The sequence below is a fragment of the Thalassophryne amazonica genome, chromosome 2, assembly GCF_902500255.1.
Source record: "Thalassophryne amazonica chromosome 2, fThaAma1.1, whole genome shotgun sequence".
NCBI classification, from domain to species: domain Eukaryota; kingdom Metazoa; phylum Chordata; class Actinopteri; order Batrachoidiformes; family Batrachoididae; genus Thalassophryne; species Thalassophryne amazonica.
This window is the reverse complement of record NC_047104.1, coordinates 39,953,079-39,975,773: the sequence shown is the minus strand read 5'-3', so window position 1 is coordinate 39,975,773 and position 22,695 is coordinate 39,953,079. Positions and strand designations below refer to the sequence as shown.

The 22,695-nt window shown below is 42.7% G+C and overlaps 1 protein-coding gene and 1 long non-coding RNA gene across 3 annotated transcripts in view; one reads left to right on the top strand and one right to left on the bottom strand.

The window, feature by feature from the left end:
• Positions 1–1,985: 1,985 nt before the first annotated feature.
• Positions 1,986–17,533, bottom strand: LOC117502062. The gene is made up of 3 exons (XR_004558168.1): positions 17,467–17,533; positions 5,434–5,658; positions 1,986–2,597 (listed from the first exon to the last, which is right to left on the bottom strand). It is a non-coding gene; the product is annotated as an uncharacterized LOC117502062 (long non-coding RNA).
• A 775-nt stretch (positions 17,534–18,308) lies between these two features.
• cep89 (centrosomal protein 89) overlaps positions 18,309–22,695 on the top strand; it is a 331,169-nt gene continuing 326,782 nt past the window's right edge. For both annotated transcript variants that reach the window (XM_034185204.1, XM_034185196.1), the window contains exon 1: positions 18,309–18,524. In XM_034185204.1, the coding sequence (XP_034041095.1) occupies positions 18,456–18,524 (69 nt within the window). In that variant the 5' untranslated portion in view covers positions 18,309–18,455. The remainder of the gene's footprint in view (positions 18,525–22,695) is intronic.

The window sequence follows — 22,695 nt, the reverse complement described above, 5'->3', positions numbered from 1 at the left end:
TTCTTCAAGGCTGAACCATTAATCAGAAGTACACATCTGCGATTAGCCAAACATGACCCTAGCCAACCAGTCTGACATTCTAGAAAAACAGCCTGCACATTGAATGGTCAAAGATCATCTGCTCACTGTTTGACAGTCTTAATGATCACTTGAACCATTCAGCGTATATGATTGCTTTTGACACTAAGTAATTATTTAAAGGAATAATGGTACATGAACTTTCACACATGCATATACGTATATATGAAAAATAGAGAACAGAATCAAAGACATGATTACAGAGAGTACATCGAAGTGAAGACATTAATATTTGATAATACATATATTGACAATATAGAGAAAAACCCTGTCATTCTTCCCCCCTGTTTATCGAATTTAATATCTACACGCCTAACATCATCGTAGAATCATCAAAAACTTACAAACGGTGTACTTAACCACCAGTATTCCCCGTCGGGACGGGGTGACATAATTCAGTCTCCGATAGCAATCACGCAACACAGTAATGCTCCAGCAATAAGCCATCAACTGTGGTGGAAATCATCCGTTGAGCCATTGATCAAGCAAGAGGAATCATACAACAAATCATAACATGTAGTAAGTCAATTCATTGTTTTCCATCAGATACATACCCGTAGAACACCATTTCTTTGTCAATCGAACAGTCTTAAATTAAATCATGTCATTGAGTTTCAAAATCTTTGATTAATAAATAGTGGATTGGTACGATCCCGATAACCTGCATTATGAATTATTAATCCTCTTTCGTTTTTTTTTTCTCTTTTCTGTCTCTAAGGTTGAATAATGGTTGTACTGCAGTGTTGTAGTTATTGCCCTATACTTTAGCACCATAAGTCAAATAAGGCTTAATAATAATGTTGTGTGAAGCGCCTTGAGACGAGTTTGTCGTGAATTGGCAAACTCATATAAATTAATAAATCTGAATTTGAAGGCGCAATCAGTGTGCAACACAGAGTATGTAGTGCTTTCTCTTGACTATGTTGGATATGTGCTGTCTAGTTGATCCTGACATCGATGACCACCCCAAACGACTTGTTCTCTCTGACAGGTTCTACATTTACTCCCTGTATGTTTAACTGTATTTGTTCATCCTTTTTATAGTTTCCAAATAACATTATTTTAGTTTTTTAGACCAACTTAGTGACAGTTTGTTCATATCGAACTGAACCAACTCTTCAACTTTATCATCTTCGATCCCAGATCATCTAATAATTGTTACGAATTATCTCCTGGACAAAATAAGTTTGTATCATCTGCAAATTCGCTCTAAACAGATCTGAGACTTTACATAAATCATTGATATACAATATGCATAACTTGTAACTTTGGTGCCTACACAGAACCCTGAGGAACTCCACAAACGACACAAACTCTATGTGTTTATTAATCGCTTCTATTGCACCTTAACCTATATTGACTATCATTAAGCAGGTTGCGTTGTACAATAATCTGTTATTGCAAAGTTTTTCTGCTGTTTTTGAGAAGACATGCATATAGTTAGTAAAGATGCTTGTCACCAAATTTGAATAAATGTATCACTTCCTTCTGGTCTGAATTGTAACATGGTTCATATATTTTTCATACCACCACACAGTAAATGCCACAATCACAGCAGTAATTGTCAAAATCATCTAAGGTTGCGTAATTTGCAGCATGCTCTGGTAGCAAAGCTCTCCATAGCTAAAACAGTATTTTGAACAACCTGTTGCTATGTCTCTCTCTCTCTTTTTTTTTTTTTTTTTTTACTTTTTTTCCCGTCCCCAGGGGCAGGGAGAGAGGGAGAGACAACAGTTCTGGTCTTGAAGATGTCTTCTTTCTTTGGTGACAATTCAAAAAGTTCAGTTTGTCTGGGCTTAGGGGCTGAAGGTAACAGTTCACAGTCTCAGTTCTGTTCAGCAAGGGACTGAGGGAATCTGGAACTCTTTTTATGTTAGTTCCCTTCAGCTGTAGTGCATAAATCTGTACTATCATCAGTATGTGTAAAGCATGTTGCAAGTGGAATTAAAATAATGTGTCATGTACTCTGTCCTGTGCCCTGTTCTTGATGTTTTCTTTAAACACAGGTGCACAGGAATAGAACAGGATTGTCTCCCGTTCTCAAAGATGAAGTTTTGTCTGCTTCTTTTCTCCTGGTCTGGTCACGTCAGTGCTCTTATTTCAAGCCTGTAGTACGTCTGCTTCTAATCCTGGATTATGTGGACAGGATTCTCCTCGGTTGTAGCTGGTTTCTCATCTGCTTCAGGATCCTGGCGCCTGCTTCAATCTCTGGTCTTTGTCTTTGTTCACTCCTGGTCACTCTCTGTCTCTGTTGTGATGCGCTTCCAGCCGTTACTGGGCCTATAGGCCATCAGCCGTCACTGTTACACGTCGCTCCCCTTGTCTTGTTCGGGATCTTTCAGGTATCTTTGTCTTTTACAGTGGGATAGATGCACCCAAGATGACCTTTCTGCAATTTTCAGTGGGGGTGGTTAGCAGCACTTGGAATGGACCTTCCCACCTTGGAGATGACCAGTTCTTCCTCTGGTCTTTGTCTTTATCAACACCCAGTTGCCGATCTGGATCTGACCCTCAGGGTCCTGCACAGAAATAGGAGCATCTGGTATCGTGTTAGAATGTATAACATTCTTATGGGACAATCCTCATCTCATGTAATCAACTAATTCCTCATCCTCACTATCAGGCCCAGCTATCTTCTGTAAGTCTGGTATTCTGTAGGGCCTGCTTAAGGCCAGTCGCTAGTTTGCTAGCAGCTTGTCATGAGCTGGGTGTTATATGCATGTACAATTTCACCAAATCAAAAAAAAAAACAAAAACAATAAACTCAGGTTTTATTTTTTCTTCCACAATGCATTTTCCTGAGCTCACTTTTAATTGTCCCATTTGTTCTTTCCATTAAACCTGCACTTTGAGGATAGTAAGCACAATGTGTTTTTTCATTTATTTTCAAATGTTCTGTCAAATGTTGGGTGATCTTATTTACAAAATGATTGCCATTATCACTGTACATTGTTTCGGGTAGTCCATGTCTTGGAGTTATGTCTCTACAAAGTATCTTCGCCACTGTTAGAGCATCTGCATGTCTAACAGGGAACACCTCTACCCATTTGCTATATGCTTCAATCAATACTAGGCAATATTTTTTCCTTCACATTGGTTCATTCAATAAAATCCATTTGAAACGGGTATTGAGGTGTTGTAAATTTCCCTCGTTTTGGTCTCTCATTACCCTGTGAATTGTGCTTCGCACAGATTAAACATGCTCCGCAGTAATGCTTTGCATATGCCTGAAATCCAAATGTCACAAAATGATTATTAACCAGTCCAACCATTTCAAAATTGATTGATTGGATGAATGATAAGAATTGATTAACATCGATTAATATGTGCAGGCCAATCTTAATATGACAATTCACTTCCCGACAATGATCCAATATTCCAATTAGATCAATACACCGCCTTACCATGTAGGCATACGGGCAAATCTGACCCCACCATAGTACCCCAGTGCCATCCCCCCATGTCCTAGTGAGTCAGAGCGTCACAGAGACAAGGTCGAGTAATCGTGACTGGGCCTGCCTTAGGTTGTCCCAGGGTTTAAGATGGGATCTTACCCGTCATGGGCTCGCAACCTTCCATACTGGGCAGGGGTTCCAAGGGGTGGGGGAACACCCATTAAGAGGTGTCATGTCAAAACAGTTTTAATTGCACAGAACATTAAACATACAGGATCATTGAAAGTGAATTGAAGTATCTTTTAGCAATTTATCCCAGAATAGATGATTCTATTCTATTAATCCCAGAGTGGATCTGTTGGATTAATCAATGCTTAAACACCAACAATAAACAGAATAAAAATAATGACAGAATCGGATACACAAACAATACTTGGTTTGCAGGAATAACTATGGGTCAGAATGGACGATAATAAAGTGAAAAGTTGTCCAACAATCTCTATCCTTTAAAGCCTAACTTAATCTGCATGTATCAAAAAATAATTAATAAGCACTTCATTGGTCATCAATGCTTTATGAAAGCCTGCAGCTTCTTGTTTGATTTGCTGCAGGGGTTAGTTGCATCACTTAAGAGTTCACATTAGTTCAATCAAAACACAGGATGATCAAAATATTGAGTTCTCATTATTTGTTGCTTCTACATTGCTGTCAATTCACCCTCACCAACATTAATGTGTCTAACAGGAGCTCTACATGTTACAATAATCAGCCCAGTTTTACTGTTCACACACTGTACAGCCTTTTGCTCTGCTCTTCGGCTGGAGTGATAAATTACACTTTGTTCCCAAAACAAATCACGCTTCAAGAAATAGAACACTGAATGTATTTGGTAACGCCAATGCAACGTAATACAAAACAACATTAAAGCTGGATTTGATTACATCAAATAACATCTCTCTAAGTAACAGTAACAAACACTTTTAACACTAGTATCAATTACATGTAAACCCCTGTATTTCATGTGTTAAAGCACAACAAAACATTGCTGCAGTGTTTCTCAAATCCTCCCTCAAGTTGTGGGGGTGTGGAGGAGGAGGAGGAGGAGGAGGGAAGTGAGCATTTAGAGCTTCCCTCAGCAGCTGTGTGTGTACACGCTCCTCCTCCAACACCCCAGACCAAGAACAGAATACCACAACTGCTACAACAACCCAACTCTTCTCAAATAAAAACCCAAAAAACGTCCACAGGTCCAAAAAAGACCTGTTACATTACACGCAACATATTATACACACATGTAGACCCGTAGACCTCAACGGAACTATTAAGTACAGTGAACTGATAGGAGACGTTTGTTTTTTTTTTTTCTTTCACCAACCTTCTGTCAGGTTGTTTGGGACCCGGAGGTCAAGAACCAGGTATGCAATCACAGTCTCACAATCAGTTTTTAATAGTCCTCAGAGAATCTACCACAACCACTGCTCCCTTCTGTCTGTTATGTGCCATCAAAAAATTAGTGGATCAGTCAATCACAATTTTTCAATCTTTTTTAGCAGTATTTAATATGTATACCGGGGAACTGATTCATAGAAATGTTTTATAACCCAAAGTCGTTATTGCCTACATGAGCCTGTTTCCAGACGAGTTCATGAATACCCGCTGGAACTCATTGATCTAAGTGGTCAGTTCCACAGGAGCTCATTCATGATTACTGAAGCAAGATTAGCCAAATACCGCAATGTTCAATTGAAGCAATCAATCTGAATTTTCTTCTCATTTTGTTTTTTTTTTCCAGACAGAAAAGAATCACCTCACACAAATTTCAAAACAACACACAAAAAATATATCACCCAACAATAAACCAATCATTAATGGAATATAATCTTGATCAGCTTTGCTTTTTTTCCTCCGCGGTGGTCCCAGCCACATGCGCAAACGTGCACGTAAAGAAAAACAGTCTCACCCGTGATCACACTCTGTCACCACCGCTGCAGTCCGTATGCCTTCACCCCGGTAAGCGTCGACCCATTAGGGAGGAGACCCGTCACCCAGAAAGGGTCTGCAGGAACTGATTCCCGCGCTGCGGCCGCAGACTCCACGGGCGTTCTCTGTCACGGGCCGACGAGATTCTGGTCTGTTGGCATCCGGCTCCGAAGGACCAAGATGTCAGAGTTGTTCAGAGTTGGACCTGAACAGAACAGCTACTCAGTTTACACATACAGAAATGATCATGCAAGAGACACTGAATTTCTTTGTCCTGTACAGGAGAGGACAAACGAGACGCTCCTTCAGAAAGAACTGTCGTCCGTCCTAAAGGTCCCGCCCATTTGCCTCTCCTTTTGTTGAATATCGTTACATACAGCATATAGGAGTGACAATATCACCAAACAATGCAAAGACACAAAGTCTGGTCTTACATTGATATGAAAACTGTTATGGGTTTTTGAGCCCTCAGTCTCCTAAGCTTTCCATAACAATGTCCAGCCCTTGAACCGTGTTCCAGTTACAATGGTCTTCTTCAAGGCTGAACCATTAATCAGAAGTACACATCTGCGATTACCCAAACATGACCATAGCCAACCAGTCTGACATTCTAGAAAAACAATCTGCACATTGAATGGTCAAAGATCATCTGCTCACTGTTTGACAGTCTTAATGATCACTTGAACCATTCAGAGTATATGATTGCTTTTGACACCAAGTAATTATTTAAAGGAATAATGGTACATGACTTTCACACATGCATATACGTATATATGAAAAATAGAGAACACAATCAAAGACATGATTACAGAGAGTACATCAAAGTGAAGACATTAATATCTGATAATACACATATTGACAATAGAGAGAAAAACCCTGTCAGCCCACACCGCTGCACAACATCTCTTAGCCCTGCGCCAGGACCGCCGAAGCACGGCGGAGTATTCGGTCGATTTCTGCATTCTGGCTGCGGGGTGGGCTGGGATTTCACTGCGCTGAGGAGTATTTTTGTGAAAGGGAGGCACAGGGAGAAAAGCAGTGGGTCCAATATATCCAGCTCCATTCGGGCTTCTCCCCGTGCTCGGTCAGCACCGTCTGCTCCCCCCTCCACTGGGACGCCCTGCTCCAGCTCGCCAGCAACCCCTGCTGACGAACCAATGGAACTAGGTAGGGCCAAATTGACCCCAGATCAGCACACTCGGAGACTGGCAGCCGAAGAGTGTCTCTATTGCGGGACTAAAGGACATGTCCGCACCCACTGTCTGGTATGGCCAAAAGACAGGGCTCAATCGTAGATGCTGGGGTACGAATGAGCCAAGCCAAAGTCACGGGTGGGTCATCTGGTCGCACTCAAGTCCCAGCAACGATCCTGTTTGGGACCTCATCAATTTCCTTTTCTGCACTTGTGAACACCGGAGCCGAGGGCAATTTCCTCAGTGAGCAGGCGCTTGATAAGGCCCGGATCCCCACTGTTCCTTTGTTTGAACCACTTTCTGTTGCTTCTCTTGACAGGACCCAGCTCTCCTCCGTGACTCATCAGACCAAACCGATCACTTTGATTATTTCTGGAAACCACCGTGAGGTCATTCAGTTCTTTGTCATTCCATCTTCCTCATCTGTTTTGGGACATCCATGGTTTGTTAAGCACAACCCCTGGATAGATTGGCCTTCCCACAGAGTTGCTCAGTGGGGAAAATCCTGCTACCATGGGTGTTTACGATCCTCGGTTCCGCCCAGCGTAACCGCTGGTGAGAAAGTCTTTCCTCCACCAGATTTGTCATTAGTTCCACCTGAGTACCATGACCTTGTGGAGGTGTTTAGCAAGTACCGGGCCTTGTCACTCCCTCCGCATCGCCATACGACCTTGCCATAGCTCTCCTTCTGGGCGCTGAGATACCATCCATTCGGCTGTATAATATCTCGCGCCCGGAACGACAGGCTATGGAGACATATATCTGGGACTCACTGGTGGCTGGGCTGATTCAGACTTTGTCATCACCCGCGGGCACAGGCTTCTTTTTTGTGGAGAAGAAAGACGGCACGTTGCGTCCATGCATTGATTTTTGGGGGCTAAACGACATCACAGTTCGCAATTGGTACCCCCGCCCCATTACTCGATTCAGTGTTCAGTTCTTTGCATGGGGCTACCCAATTCACAAAATTGGATCTCAGAAACACTTACCACCTGGTCCAGGTACGGGAGGGAGACAAATGGAAGACCACATTCAACACCCCCATCGGGCATTTTGAGTATTTGGTGATGCCTTTCGGGCTGACAAACACGCCCGCCACCTTCCATACTCTGGTGAATGACGTCCTCCATTACTTCCTTAACCGTTTCATATTCGTCTACCTCAACAATATACTGATATTTTCACCCGATGCCGATTCAGCCTTCTTCAAACTCAAACACCTCTTCTCTACTGCACTAATTCTGACACAGCCAGATCCAGAAAGACAATTGTTTGTGGAGGTAGATGCCTCGGAGTTAGGGATAGGGGCAGTTTTGTCACAAACCAAACCTGACGACAACCGTATGCACCCATGTGCCTTTTTTTTCTCGACACCTTACCCCTGCCGAAAAGAATTACAATGTAGGGAATAAGGAGTTGTTAGCAGTTAAGGAAGTACTTGCAGTGTGGAGACATTAGCTGGAGGGGGCTGCAGTTCCGTTTGTGGTCTGGACTGACCACAAAAACCTTCAATACATCTGATCCGCTAAACGGTTGAATCCCCGCCAGGTCAGGTGGGCACTCTTCTTTGCCTAATTTAATTTTACCATTACCTACCAACCAGGGAAACGTAACAGTAAACCTGACGCCTTATCAAGAATGTATCAACCTGACTCCACCAACAACATCCCAGAACTCGTATCCATCCTCCCACAGAACTCCATGGTAGGAGCTCTGACCTGGGAGGTTGACAGGAAGGTCCAAGAGGCCTTAAAAACGCATCCCGATCCCGGTGGGGTCCCCCAGGCTGGATCTTCATGCCTCCCGAGGCCCGCTCTGCAGTCACCCAGTTCCATCACACCTCCAAGCTGTCATGCCACGCTGGCATCCATAAAACTACTGGCTTAATCCACCGCTGCTACTGGTGGCCTGAGATTCAAGCAGACCGGTGGAACTTTGTGCTTGCTTGCACTGTGTCTGCCCATGGTAAATCACACCATCAATGCCCTGCAGGAAAACTACAGCCTCTGCTATTACCCGGTCGACCCTGGTCCCACATTGAAGTTGACTTTGTGACTGGAATTCCAACCTCCCAGCAGTTCACCTCCATTCTGACCATTGTGGACCACTTCTCTAAAGTAGCCCACTTTGTACCTCTGGAGAAACTGCCATCAGCCCATAGAGACCACTGACCTCATGGTCCATAATGTCCTCTGGCTGCATGGCATCCCTTGAGACATTGTGTCTGATAGGGGGCCTCAGTTCTCCAAGTGTGGAGGTGTTTTTGCGAAGCCATCAGAGCCACCCCTAGTTTGTCTTCTGGGTTTCACCCCGAGACCAGCTGACAAACTGAATGCACTAATCAGGACCTAGAAAGCGTCCTGAGATGTGTGGCAGCTGAACAGTTGGCCGGCTGGAGCTCCTTCCTTCACTGGGTCAAATATGCCCACAACACTCAGATCTCATCTGCCATCGGTTTATCACCCTTTGAAGCGTCAGTGGACTATCAACCTCCGCTCTTCCCAGAGCAGGAAGAGGAACTCTCTGTCCCCTCAGTACAAGAACACCTGCAGCGATACCGGCAAATATAGAAGCAAGCCCAGTCAGCCCTGAAGGAGACTCAGGAAAGAACCTAGCACCATGCAGACCGGAGGCGGCCCCGGCCCCAGACTACCAACCTGGGCAGATGGTCTGGCTCTCATCTAAGGACATACCACTCCAGACCGAGTCTCCCAAGCTAACCCCGACGTTATGTCTGGCCTGCCATGCCTTGTGCAGTGATTTTTTGTTTCCACCAGATGGCGCCCTTCTGTTTTCTGCCTGTAGTATTTTTGTCGTCCACTAGATGGGCTCTTTGTGTTGATCATCTGCACACCCATTATGAGTTATGATTGATTACCTTCACCTTCACCTAAATTCTGGGTCTTTTAGTGAAGCTTAGGGCTAGTGGCCGGCGATCACCTTAGTATTTCTTCTGTTTTTCTTGTTGATTAATGCTGGCAAATTATACAGTATTTTTTTGTCTTTCTGATGCCTGATTCTGTTTTTTCTCTGTTTAAGGTGCAGCTCCATCCAGAGATGGGAGTTGTGTTTGTGTTGGCGATCCTCCTGTCCTGTGCACAACAGCAATTCTTGTATATTCGTCCGTGAATTGTTCTGTGAATTATTTCTGTAATTTAAGTTTGTAGCATGGCCCAAGCAGAGGGTCACCCCTTTGAGTCTGGTCTGCTTGAGGTTTCTTCCTCAGAGGGAGTTTTTCCTTACCACTGTTGCTCTGGGGGTTGGTAAGGTTAGACCTTACCTGTGTGAAGCGCCTTGAGGCAACTCTGTTGTGATTTGGTGCTATATAAAGGAAATAAATTGAAATTGAATTGAAATTACCCGAGAGACTATTTAAGAACTATGATTTAGTTGATCCTTTGCCATATACTGCTGTGACTTCCATGTCAGTTTGCTCTGTGCCTTGCCTAACAAACTGTTTTGCCAACCCTCTGTCCTCACCCACGCTCCAGACAGAGATCAGAGGATTTATTCTTGACAGCCTCACCGCGACCTTGAACACGTCTCCAGCTGTGTGCTCAGACGCCGACGCGCCCTGCAGCTTATGCTCAGGTAATACCTGCTTAGCTCCTATTCCTACATTTACGCAGACTGCCTTCTCCGCTTGTCCAGAACCACTCTGGTACTACCCTGTGCGTACCTGAACCCTGGTACTGGCTCTCTGCTCCACGCATCCTGGCTGTATCTAAAACGCCAATTAAGTCTGCCTTTATCACTGTGAAATCCCACTCTTGGATTCCTTTAAGACAGTGACTGTGTTTGAGAAGAACAATAAAGAACTGCATAAACCTTGATACCAAACAGTTGTGAACGATACTCAGTTGTATCCTGTTGCTGCTTAACTGAAGCCATACTCCCCTTGCAGCGCTTGACCTCTGACCTTGGAACACCCTGAACTATGAACAATTTCTAAATTATTACAGACATTATTTTCCCACATTTTATATGCGCTCCTGTTTGAACTGTGACTGTTTACTCCAGCGTGTTTTTGTGCGCTCTACTCACCCCTTTTGTATTTTCCTCCTTAGCTCCGGGAACCTGAAGCTGTGTCCCACCTGGCCTCAGGACCCTTTCCTTTTGAGTGCCATTATTTCCCTTAAAGGCTGGCTCAGGAACCTGCAGCTCCTTTTTACTGGTAGAGGGTGGGCCACTATCCACATTGCAGGAAAACCCCAGCGCAGCATCTTTTATTTATATTTATACAATAAATATTATTTCCTTTGTCCTCCAGTGTCCAGCTCCTGTATTTGGGTCCATAGTCTGCTTGGTTTGGTTCCACCTTAACCTTGAGCCATGACAGCACAGCCATTTTCAGATCTCTCCAGATATGTTCAATCAGATTCAGGTCTGGGCTCTGGCTGGGTCACTCAAGAATATTCACAGAATTGTTCTGAAACTACTCCTTTGATATCTTGGCTGTGTGCTTAGGGTCATTGCCCTGATGAAAGATGAACCGTCGCCCCAGTCTGAGGTCAAGAGCGCTCTCGAGCAGGTTTTCATCCAGGATGACTCTGTACATTGCTGCTTTCATCTTTTCCTCAATCCTGACTAGTCTCTCAGTTCCTGCTGATGAAAAACATCCCCACAGAATGAGGCTGCCACCACCATGCTTCACTGTAGGGATGATGCCCTGCTTCATCCAAGCATGACACCTGGCATTCACACCAAAGAGTTCAATCTTTGTCTCATCAGACCACAGAATTTCAGTTTCTCATGGTCAGAGTCTTTCAGGTGTCTTTTGGCAAACTCCAGGTGGGCTGCCATGTGCCTTTTACTGAGGAGTGGCTTCCTTGTGGCCACTCTAGCATACAGGCCTAATTGGTGGGTTGTTGCAGAGATGGTTGTCCTTCTGGAAAGTTCCCCTCTCTCCACAGAGGAATGCCAGAGCTCTGACAGCGTGACCATCCGGTTCTTGGTCACCTTCCTCACTAAGGCCCTTCTCTCCCAATCACTCAGTTTAGATGTGCAGCCAGTTCTAGGGAAAAGTCCTGGTGGATCTGAACATCTTCCATTTACTGATGAGGCCACTGTGCTCATTGGGACCTTAAAAGCAGCAGAAATGTACCCTGCACCAGATTTGTGCATCAAGACAACCCTGTCTCAGAGGTCTACAGACAATTCCTTTCACTTCCTACTTGGTTTGTGCTCTGACATGCACTGTCAACTGTGGGACCTTATACCAGGGCTGGGCATCTTGTTCCAGAAAGGGCCAAAAGGGTGCAGGTTTTCTTTGCAGCCACTGACCACCAGGTGACTTCACTGATTAAAATCACTTTGAGCAGATGGAATCTGTTAATCAGTGAAATCACCTGGTGGAATCAGTGAAAACCTGCACCCTCTTGGCCCTTTCTGGAACAAGTTGCCCACCCCTGCCTTATACAGTGAGGAAAATAAGTATTTGAACACCCTGTGATTTTGCAAGTTCTCCCACTTGGAAAATCATGGAGGGTTCTGAAATTTTCATCTTAGGTGCATGTCCACTGAGACATAATCCAAAAAAAAAAAAAAAATCCAGAAATCACAATGTATGATTTTTTTTTATTTATTTATTTTTTTTACTAATTTATTTGCATGTTACTGCTGCAAATAAGTATTTCAACACCTGCCAATCAGCAAAAATTCTGGCCCGCAAAGACCTGTTAGTCCGCCTCTTAAAAAGTCCACCTCCACTTATTATTCCAAATTAGCAGCACCTATTTGAGGTCGTTAGCTGCATAAAGACACCTGTCCACCCCACACAATCAGTAAGACTCCAACTACTAACATGGCTAAGACCAAAGGGCTGTCCAAAGACACCAGAGACAAAATTGTAGATCTTCACAAGGCTGGAAAGGGCTATGGGGCAATTGCCAAGCAGCTTGGTGAAAAAAGATCAACTGTTGGAGCAATTATTAGAAAATGGAAGAAGCTAAACACGACTGTCAATCTCCCTCGGACTGGGGCTCCATGCAAGATCCCACCTCGCGGCGTATCAGTGATCCTAAGAAAGGTGAGGAATCAGCCCAGAACTGCATTGGAGGAGCTGGTCAATGACCTGAAGAGAGCTGGCACCACTGTTTCCAAGGTTACTGTGGGTAATACACTAAGACGTCATGGGTTAAAATCATGCATGGCACGGAAGGTTCCCCTGCTTGAATCTGCTCAAGTCCAGGCCCGTCTTAAGTTTGCCCAGGACCATCTGGATGATCCAGAGGAGTCATGAGAGAAAGTTATGTGGTCAGATGAGACCAAAATAGAACTTTTTGGTCTTAATTCCACTCACCGTGTTTGGAGGAAGAATTGAGTACCATCCCAAAAACACCGTCCCAACTGTGAAGCATGGGGGTGGAAGCATCATGCTTTGGGGGTGTTTTTCCTGCACATGGGACAGGACGACTGGGGCCATGTATTGCAAGATTTTGAACAACCTCCTTCCCTCAGAGCATTGAAGATGGGTCGTGGATGGGTCTTCCAACATGACAATGACCCGAAACACACAGCCAGGATAACCAAGGAGTGGCTCTGTAAGAAGCATATCAAAGTTCTGGAGTGGCCTAGCCAGTCTCCAGACTGAAACCCAATAGAAAATCTTTGGAGGAAACTCAAACTCTGTGTTTCTTAGCGACAGCCCAGTAACCTGGTTGATCTAGAGAAGATCTGTGTGGAGGAATGAGCCAAAATCCCTGCTGCAGTGTGTGCAAACCTGGTGAAAAACTACAGGAAACGTTTGACCTCTGTAATTGCAAACAAAGGCTACTGTACCAAATATTAACATTGATTTTCACAGGTGTTGAAATACTTATTTGCAGCAGTAACATACAAATAAATTATTTAAAAAATCATACATTGGGCCTCATGTATCAAAGTTGCACACTTGTGGCGTAAATTTACGGTGTAAATTTGAAGTACACCAAAGTTGGCGTGACATGTATCAAGCAGTGCACACCTGCCCATTTCCAGCGTACGCCCGACGTGACCTTGATAAATGCGGCGGGTGAAAACAATCGTAATTATAATAAACACGCCCATAAATATTCAGACTCCGCTTTAGACACACCCTCATTTTACAACATGGAAGCCAGGAAGACGGCAAAGAAAAAGAACTCCACCAATCACGACGCGTGCCAATAGAGCGTCAAAAGCGGCCGTCGTATCAATTGTTTTGTAGTATAATCAAAAAAGTGTTACAGTGGTCCCTCGTTTATCGCGGGAGTTACAATCTAAAAATAGCCCGTATTACGCGAAATCCGCGACATAGTCAGCGTTATTTTTTACAATTATTATAGATGTTTTAAGGCTGTAAAACCCCTCACTACACACTTTATACTTTTCTCAATCAGGCATGAACATTTTCTCACTCTTCTCTCGTGTGTAAACACTCTCAAAGTTCAAACCTTAGTAGAAAAATAAGACCAACCTGTTTTCAGGCCCAAACATTTGTTTGAGAAATAAAAATAGAACATTTTCCTATAAATAATTATGATGGCTTGTAGAACTAACCAATTTAATTTTAACGATCAACCTACAAGGTTGGACAAATAAGAAATTATTAATAGTGACTGACCAGTATTTTACAGTTCCTCTGATCGCGCCTCTTCATCCTGACGCCGCGCCTTTTTCCACTCACACCTCGCTGCAGGTGTCTTTTTCCGAGTGAAGAACACAGTTATGAGTAGTTGTTGGCGCTCTTTTTTCTTCTGGGCAAGAAGATTCTTATAAACAGACACGCAGAACACAATGCACTGTAAATGCATGCCACAGACTTTACAATTGCAATGTTTCCTTTTGAGCTCCCCAAACGGGGTGCACAGGAGGTGCTGTCTGGCAGCTCCCTGTGGCATTCGGCACATGCCAGCAGCAGATGACGTGCCTGACCATGGTGAATTTCCCTCAAATGTGATCAGACTGTTTTGAATGCTGTTTAGACATGGTGAGAATATTTGGAACGCAGATATTTTTCCACCACGTCTGCACCTCAACTTTTTTGAACATGAGCTAAACATTCGGGCCGGCCACAGGAACTTGCCCAACTGTATGGAATGCCCTTAGATTGCATTCAGAGGTTTTTGAATGCAATCTTTTTACCACTCTACCATGGAGAGCATCCTCACATACTGCCTTTGCACATGGCTGCACAGGGACAAACAGGAAAGAGCTCCAGAGGCTTGGGTGCCCTCTACCCACACTGAGGGACCTTCATGGCTCTTACTGTTTCAGGAGAGCCAACACCATCCCAAAGGACTCATCCCACCCTGGCCACTCTCTGTTTGAGCTACTACCATCAGATGGTACAAGCCATTAAAGCAAGTACTACAAACAGATTGAAAAACAGTTTCTACCCAACTGCTGTTAGAGTTTTGAATGCCACTGGAACCAAATAGCCATGTCACATGTTACAATTGAGTGCAATCCACAAATTTGTATATACTTTTCTCTTTATTTTTATATGTGCAATCTCTTTTTTGCTACTGCATCCTTATATTTTATTTGCTCTTTACAGTTATGCCTCCCTCACATTCACCCATTCACACACACACCGATGTCAAGGTGCTGCCATGCAAGGTGCTCACCACACACCGGGAGCAACTTGGGCATTAAGGACCTTGCCCAAGTGATTTTCCGGTCAGGCTGGGGTTTGAACGGAGGATCCTGTGGTCACAAGCCCAATGCCTTAACCACTAGGTCATCACCTAGTCATCTAAAATCATATAATGGATTTTGTCTGTTTTATACATATGACAGATTTTGATTATAATGGACAAAATTCTCTCTCTCTCTATATACATATATACAAGTAATCTTATTATATTGTACTTAGTATTCAATGTTACGTGACAAACTAATCCTATTCAGATCTGTCTGTGTTACACTCATACAATGACGACGACGTCCCACCCGGGGTGCCAGTGACTTTATTGTGCGGTTCACAATGTAAAACAGAAAACAGAAGCAGCCTTCAGTGAGTATCGGCTTTCTGTGCTGCTATCTTGACCGTCTTCTGCTTAATGACTGAGCTTGCTTCCTGCTACAACAGGATTCCAGCGCCACAAATAATACAGTAACTAATAATCAGAGGTGTCAAGTAACGAAGTACAAATACTTCGTTACTGTACTTAAGTACACTTTTTAGGTATCTGTACTTTACTTCTTTATTTTTCTGCCTACTTCTGACTTCTACTCATTACATTTTCACACAAGTATCTGTACTTTCTATTCCTTACATTTTTAAAACAAACAGCCTCGTTACTCTTGGCTTCAGTTTAATGTTTATATATATATATATATATATATATATATATATATATATATTTCACGTCATGTGCGCCTGTAATCAACTTTTCTGCAGCACGGCTTTGCTTTGAACCGTGAACCCAATCGAAGCAGTGGTTCGCAGATTGAATGCTTCGACCTATTGCTTCGTTTATTCTTTCTTTCGCTTAATTTTCCCCCGCTAAAATCCTAAAGAGCATACTTTTGAGTATTATTTACCTTTTCTACGTTAAACCGACCTGTTATGGTCTTCTGAAACAGCTGATAGATGTATTTTATAACTTAAAAACGGGAGCGACGCTAACGCGTTAGCATGTCTATGGCATTTTCAATGTTAAAAGTTAGCATTAAGCAGTTGCAGCTCTCATCACGTTCGGGTGCATGTTTTCAAATTGTAATATTTCTTAAATTTATTTTTGTTTATATATCAATAATCTAATGATTATTATATATAATTTTAGATAAAGAGGGAAAAAGAACCTGAATAGAAACACAACAGAAAATATAAAAGCAACTAACAATGAACATACATAAATACATACATACATAAATGTTTCCTGTGAACACCTAGTGACTCTTATACCTCCACTTCATCCCTGTCTTATTTAATGATGGTCAAACCATATTTTCAATGTGTTAATTTCTTCAGTGATTTCCTCCAGAACTATCTGCCAAACTAGAAAACTGCTGCATCCTTGTAAGAGCAGAATACTACTGGAATGAATTTGAATAAGGAAAAGTTGTGTTTTTTTTTTTCCTTCACTAAATGGATGCTGCACTCACTCCAGTTTATTGTCTGGAATAGTCCCAGATTGCATTTCAGAGCTTCTAGAATTGAAACATTTTCGTGCAGGTGGTGTTGGGATTAATTTTGGGTTTTGGGTCTTGGGCCACATGTAGAACGAATCAGATTTTAAATTAAGCTTTCAATTCATATAGTGGCATCTACCTTTTTTTTTTTTAAAGGTTACTTTATACTTTAAGTAGGTTTTGGAGCACATACGTTTTCACTTTTACTTGAGTAGAGGTCAAGTTGATACTTCAACTTTTACCAGTGTTTTTAAACTGCAGTATCTATACTTCTACTTAAGTAACAAATGTGTGTACTTTTGACACCACTGCTAATAATGTATTACCGTTAAGCAAATAATGCAACCATTACTGTTCTACCGTTAAACACAGAATGTACCTACTAAACTGCTCATATTAATCATTCAACATCTCACTTACTGAACACAATATTTAGATGCAGCAGATTTTAAACCTTTTGTAGCAGCTGCTTCCTGTTTGCCATAACCTCTGAGCTTATGATTTATTCACAACAAAAGTACAAGATAAGGCTACTAACATTGTAGCACGGCTCTCAGCCGGCCGCTACGGCAGGCACCACACACACTGTTAGCAGCTGAGGCTAGCAGTAGTTAGCTGCCTTATTCCTGGACGTCGACTACATTCAAAATATATAAATATAGCACCACAACTTACAAATAAACTTAACAGAACTGTAGGGGATGCTTGTGCACTTTGCTCACCTGCAAAACAGAAAATAGAAGCAGCCTTCAGCGAGTATCAGCTTTCTAAGCTGCTATCTTAACCGTCTTCTGCTTAATGACTGAGCTTACTTCCTGCTACAACAGGCTTACAGCGCCAGTCAGCTTCATTACAAAGCCAATACTGCCACCTTCTGACGCAAATGGGTATTGCCCTACGATTACTTCAGGTAAAACAGGTGAGTCTACAAGTGACACAAAGCATTTTAAACTATATTAATGAAACATAAGGGTGGGTGGACCAAATTAATTGCAAGCACTAATAAAGGAATCATACTGGACATAATTTGAACAATTTGAACTAATAACATGTCCAGGGTGCCACATCTGCAAAGAAAGTGCTATGCGAATAGTTCATTTTTAATTATAAAAAAAAAAAAAAAAAAAATGCATAAGGTATGGGTCTACTGTGGAAATAAGGCACAATTTTGTGACTTTCTATTTCTCTCTGATAATACATATTTTTAAGCTATTGTAATGATGTAGTGTTTCCACTCTTATTTTTAATTTTATTTATTTATTTTTGTCTTGGCGAAATAAGATCAATCAGTCAATCAAGGTGCTTTGATTTTATTGACCTAAGAATACAAGCAGTTAAAACCTGAGTAGACAGACAATTATAATAAATATGTTATTACTAACGTCACACCGTGGCTGGAGAAAGTTTCAGTAAACAGAATGACTAAGACGAACTTCGCCCCCTGTTGTCGACAGCGCTGGTTGCTCCGTAGGTCGTTGCTATGTGAATTTAAACACTTCCCTGATTTGTCGTGCAATTCACTTTCAGCCAATCACCACTAAGTTTACAGAGAGGCGCAGTCTGCGAGAGGAAGCGTCTAGTTACTGAATGCCTGTTGCCTTGTCGTTGAATTTTCATTGAGGAATGAAAACTGCTTTTTTGTTTTTGTTTTGCAACATGTCTCGCAGACGGCCTTAAACAGAACGATCTGCCAATCGAAACATAAAAGTTTATGTTTTTTTTAATAAAAGGAGGCACAATGTTTAAATTCAGCTTCAGGAGGAACAAAGACAAAGAGTTTGTAAGTTGACATCTGTTTGAATATGTATATGTCGCGGACATGAACGAGCGAAGCTCTTCAGCATCTCACCATGTCATTTATGTCTAGTGATGGGTTTTGATAAGATTTTATCGATATCGATGCCATTATCTATTCCGCTTATCGATCCGATTCCTCATCGATTCCCTTATCAATAGCTCTTGTGAATTTTCTGTGTACTGAAAGTAGGCTTTACAGGTTTTCTATGTCAACAACATTTTATTGAGTTTTAAAGTAAATAAATATGAAATTGGTCCCTGGATCCTTGATCTCTGGACTTAAAATCTACATGGTGGATCCTTGATCTTTGGACATAAACAGAAATTAACAAAATCTGTAGTTTTTATCAAAATCATTTCCTTTCAGGCATTAATGACATGAATGTTACTCCATACCTCTGAGGTGAGTTCAGCCGGCTGCATGTCAGCATCAGTTTAATTCATAAAGAATGCAGAACGTCTCAAAGAGGTGTCATTTGATTTAAAACGGCGATTTGCTTTGAGGTTATTAATTCCGGCCGGACTCTGCCTTTACTCGAACTTACTCACTCTGGTAAAGTTAGAACGATATTCACAGATTCAAAGTTCACGGTTCAATAGATCTTAAGAGAAACATTGTAGAAAAACAAACACTAGTTTCTAACCTCAGGAAGGTAGACAATGAGCTACAACCTTATTTTTATCCATATGAGCCGTGTATTGAGCTGAAAAATAACACTGATCTGAACGGGCAAACGGCAGAGAAACGGAAGCTTAGGGACCGTCGACAAAGTGCAAACACGAAAAAAGGACTAAAGAAAATTATTGAATAAAGCACTGTAATAAGGAGTGATATCACCAAATTCACTGCACACATCAGTTGTGTTCTGCTCAGTTTGAGAAAACGTCATTGGGAAAAACTTTTCAATAGCATCAATGTTATGGTAAGATGTAATCAAGGTCACTGCAAACAGCAGTGAGGTCCTGCTGGTTATACTGCAGCACTCGGTTTGGAAAAAAGGTAATTAAAATTTTTTTTATGTACTTTATTTATAACTTGTCATTTTAAAAGAAACAGAACACAACACACACACATATCCTTCTGTTCCCCCCACCCACAAAGCCCTCCCACCCCAAAACAAGACAAACAAACTGAAGGGGGGGGGTGGAGATTTTTTTTATTGTTTAATTTTTTTAATAGCATCAATGTCATAAGGTGTCGTGTCACCAAATTCACTGCACACAACAGCAGGGTTCTGCTGATTATACTACAGCACTCACTTTGGAAAAAAGTAATTTTAAAACATTTTAGAAAATTTTTCATTGTTTAAATTTTCAATAGCATCAATGCCATAAGGTGTAGTGACACAAAATTTATTGCACACAGAAGTGGTGTGCTGCTCTTTATACTGCAGAACTGAGTTTGGAAAAAGTAATTTTAAAAAATTTTGGAGATTTTTTTTATTGTTTAATTTTCAGTAGCATCAATATCATAAGGTGTAGTGACGCAAAATTTACTGCACACAACAGTGCCGTCCTGCTGATTATACTACAGCATTCCAAAATTTTTTAAAATTACTTTGTCCTATTTGAGTGCTGTAGCATAATCAGCAGGACACCACTGTTGTGTGTTGTAAATTTTGTGTCACTACACCTTATGACATTGATGCTATTGAAAATTTAAACAATGAAAAAATTTCCAAAATTATTTTAAATCACTTTTTTCTAAAGTGAGCGCTGTAGTATAACCAGCAGCACCACACTGTTGTGTGCAGTAAATTTTCTGTGACTACACCTTATGATATTGATGTTATTGAAAATTAAACAATGAAAAATTCTCCATTTTTTCTTAAATGACATTTTTCCAAACTGAGTGCTGTTGTAACACCAGCAGGGGACCACAGTTGTATTCAGTGAATTTGGTGACACCACACCTTATAACATTCATGCTATTGAAAATTTAAACAATGAAAAATTTTCCAAAAATTTTTAAAATTACTTTTTTCCAAAGTGAGTGCTGTAGTATAATCAGCAGGACACCATTGTTGTGTGCAGTAAATTTTGTGTCACTGATGCTATTGAAAATTTAAACAATGAAAAATTTTCCCAAATTTTTTTAAATTACTTTTTTCCTATTTGAGTGCTGTAGTATAATCAGTAGGACACCGCTGTTGTGTGCAGTGAATTTGGTGACACCACACCTTATGACATTGATGCTGTTGAAATTAAACTTTAAAAACATTCTCCCAAATTTTTTTAAATTATTTTTTCAAACTGAGTTCTGCAGTATAATCAACAGGACACAACTCCAGTGTGCAGTAAAGTTTGTGTCACTACACCTTTTGACATTGATGCTATTGAAAATTTAAACAATGAAAAAAAATCCCCCCCCCCCCCCTTCAGTTTCTATGTCTTGTTTTGGGGTGGGAGGGTTTGGGGGGGGGGGGGACAGAAGCATATGTGTGTGTGTTGTGTTCTGTTTCTTCTAAAATGAAAAGCTATAAATAAAACACAGAAACATTTTTTAAAATTACTTTTTCCCAAAGTGAGTGCTGCAGTATAACCAGCAGGACCCCACTGTTGTTTGCAGTGATTTTGATTATATCTTACCTTTTAACATTGATGCTGTTGAAAATTTAAAAAATAAAAAATTCTCCAAAGTGTTGGGAAAGTGTAGGAACACGGACCCACAACAGGGGGCGCAAATGAACGGACAATGGAGAAAGTCAAATCACAAAGTTTTACTGTTGTGAACTCACACAACAAACACAACAGATTACAAATACAGCAGTAACCGAATTCCAAAGGTGTCGTGTGGGCAGGCTCGACGATAGGAGACGTCTGTCCGAGTCGAACCGGAACCACCCGATTTCCTCTGCCACCGAACCCCGGGGATACTGGAGCCGCCAAGTCCCGAACCCCAGGTGGCCACTGCCTCCGCTCGTCGGATCCGGTACTGCTGGCAAGGAACAGAAACAGTCAGGTGTGGGTGCGGTTGCACCCAGCAACACACAGGGTGGAAACACCACCTCCACCTCTTGTCAGGAAAATACAGGTGAGTGCAGGAATGTGAGTACTTATCCAAAATACAGTCTCCTGCTGTCTTTTCTCTTTCTGTGTAAAGGCAAAAAGTATTTAATGGTCAAAAGATGATCTGTTTGGCTGGATACGTTACCTCCTTGGTAGAGCGATATCTCGGCAATGAGGTGGAGATGCCGTCCTGCTGATATACCTCCCTGTTGATTGATATCAGCTGTCTCGTCTCAGGTGATGGGTGACGGCTGTCACCCTGGCTGCTCCTGTGAGGCGGCAGCGCCCTCTGGTGCCTGGAGCCCGCACTCCAGACAGGGCGCCCTCTGGTGGTGGTGGGCCAGCAGTACCTCCTCTTCAGCGGCCCACACAACAGGACCCCCCCCTCAACGGGCGCCTCCTGGCGCACGACCAGGCTTGTCCGGGTGGCGACGGTAGAAGTCGGCCAGGAGGGCCGGGTCCAGGATGAAGCTCCTCTTCACCCAGGAGCGCTCTTCGGGGCCGTACCCTTCCCAGTCCACCAGATACTGCAAACCCCGGCCCATCCGTCGGACGTCCAGGAGCCGGCGTACAGTCCAAGCCGGCTCGCCGTTGATGATCCGGGCAGGAGGTGGTGCCGGACCCGGAGTGCAGAGGGGTGAGGTGTGATGAGGTTTGATTCTGGAAACATGGAACACTGGATGAATCCGCAGTGAGGCCGGAAGCTGAAGCCTCACTGCGGCAGGATTGATGACCTTGAGAATTTTAAACGGACCAATGTATCGTTCCTGTAGTTTTGGGGAGTCCACTTGTAGGGGAATGTCCTTGGTGGACAACCACACTTCCTGCCCAGGACGATACGTAGGAGCTGGGGTCCGCCGCCGGTCTGCATGGTTCTTCGCCCTCGTCCGGGCCTTCAACAAAGCAGAACGGGCGGCACGCCACACCCGACGGTACTTCCGTAGGTGGGCCTGGACCGAGGGCACACCGACCTCTCCCTCGACCACCGGAAACAACGGGGGCTAATACCCCAAACACACCTCAAAAGGGGAGAGGCCGGTGGCTGATGATACTTGACTGTTGTGGGCGTACTCGATCCAGGCCAGGTGGGTACTCCAGGCCGTCGGGTGCGCGGCTGTCACACAACGTAGGGTCTGCTCCATCTC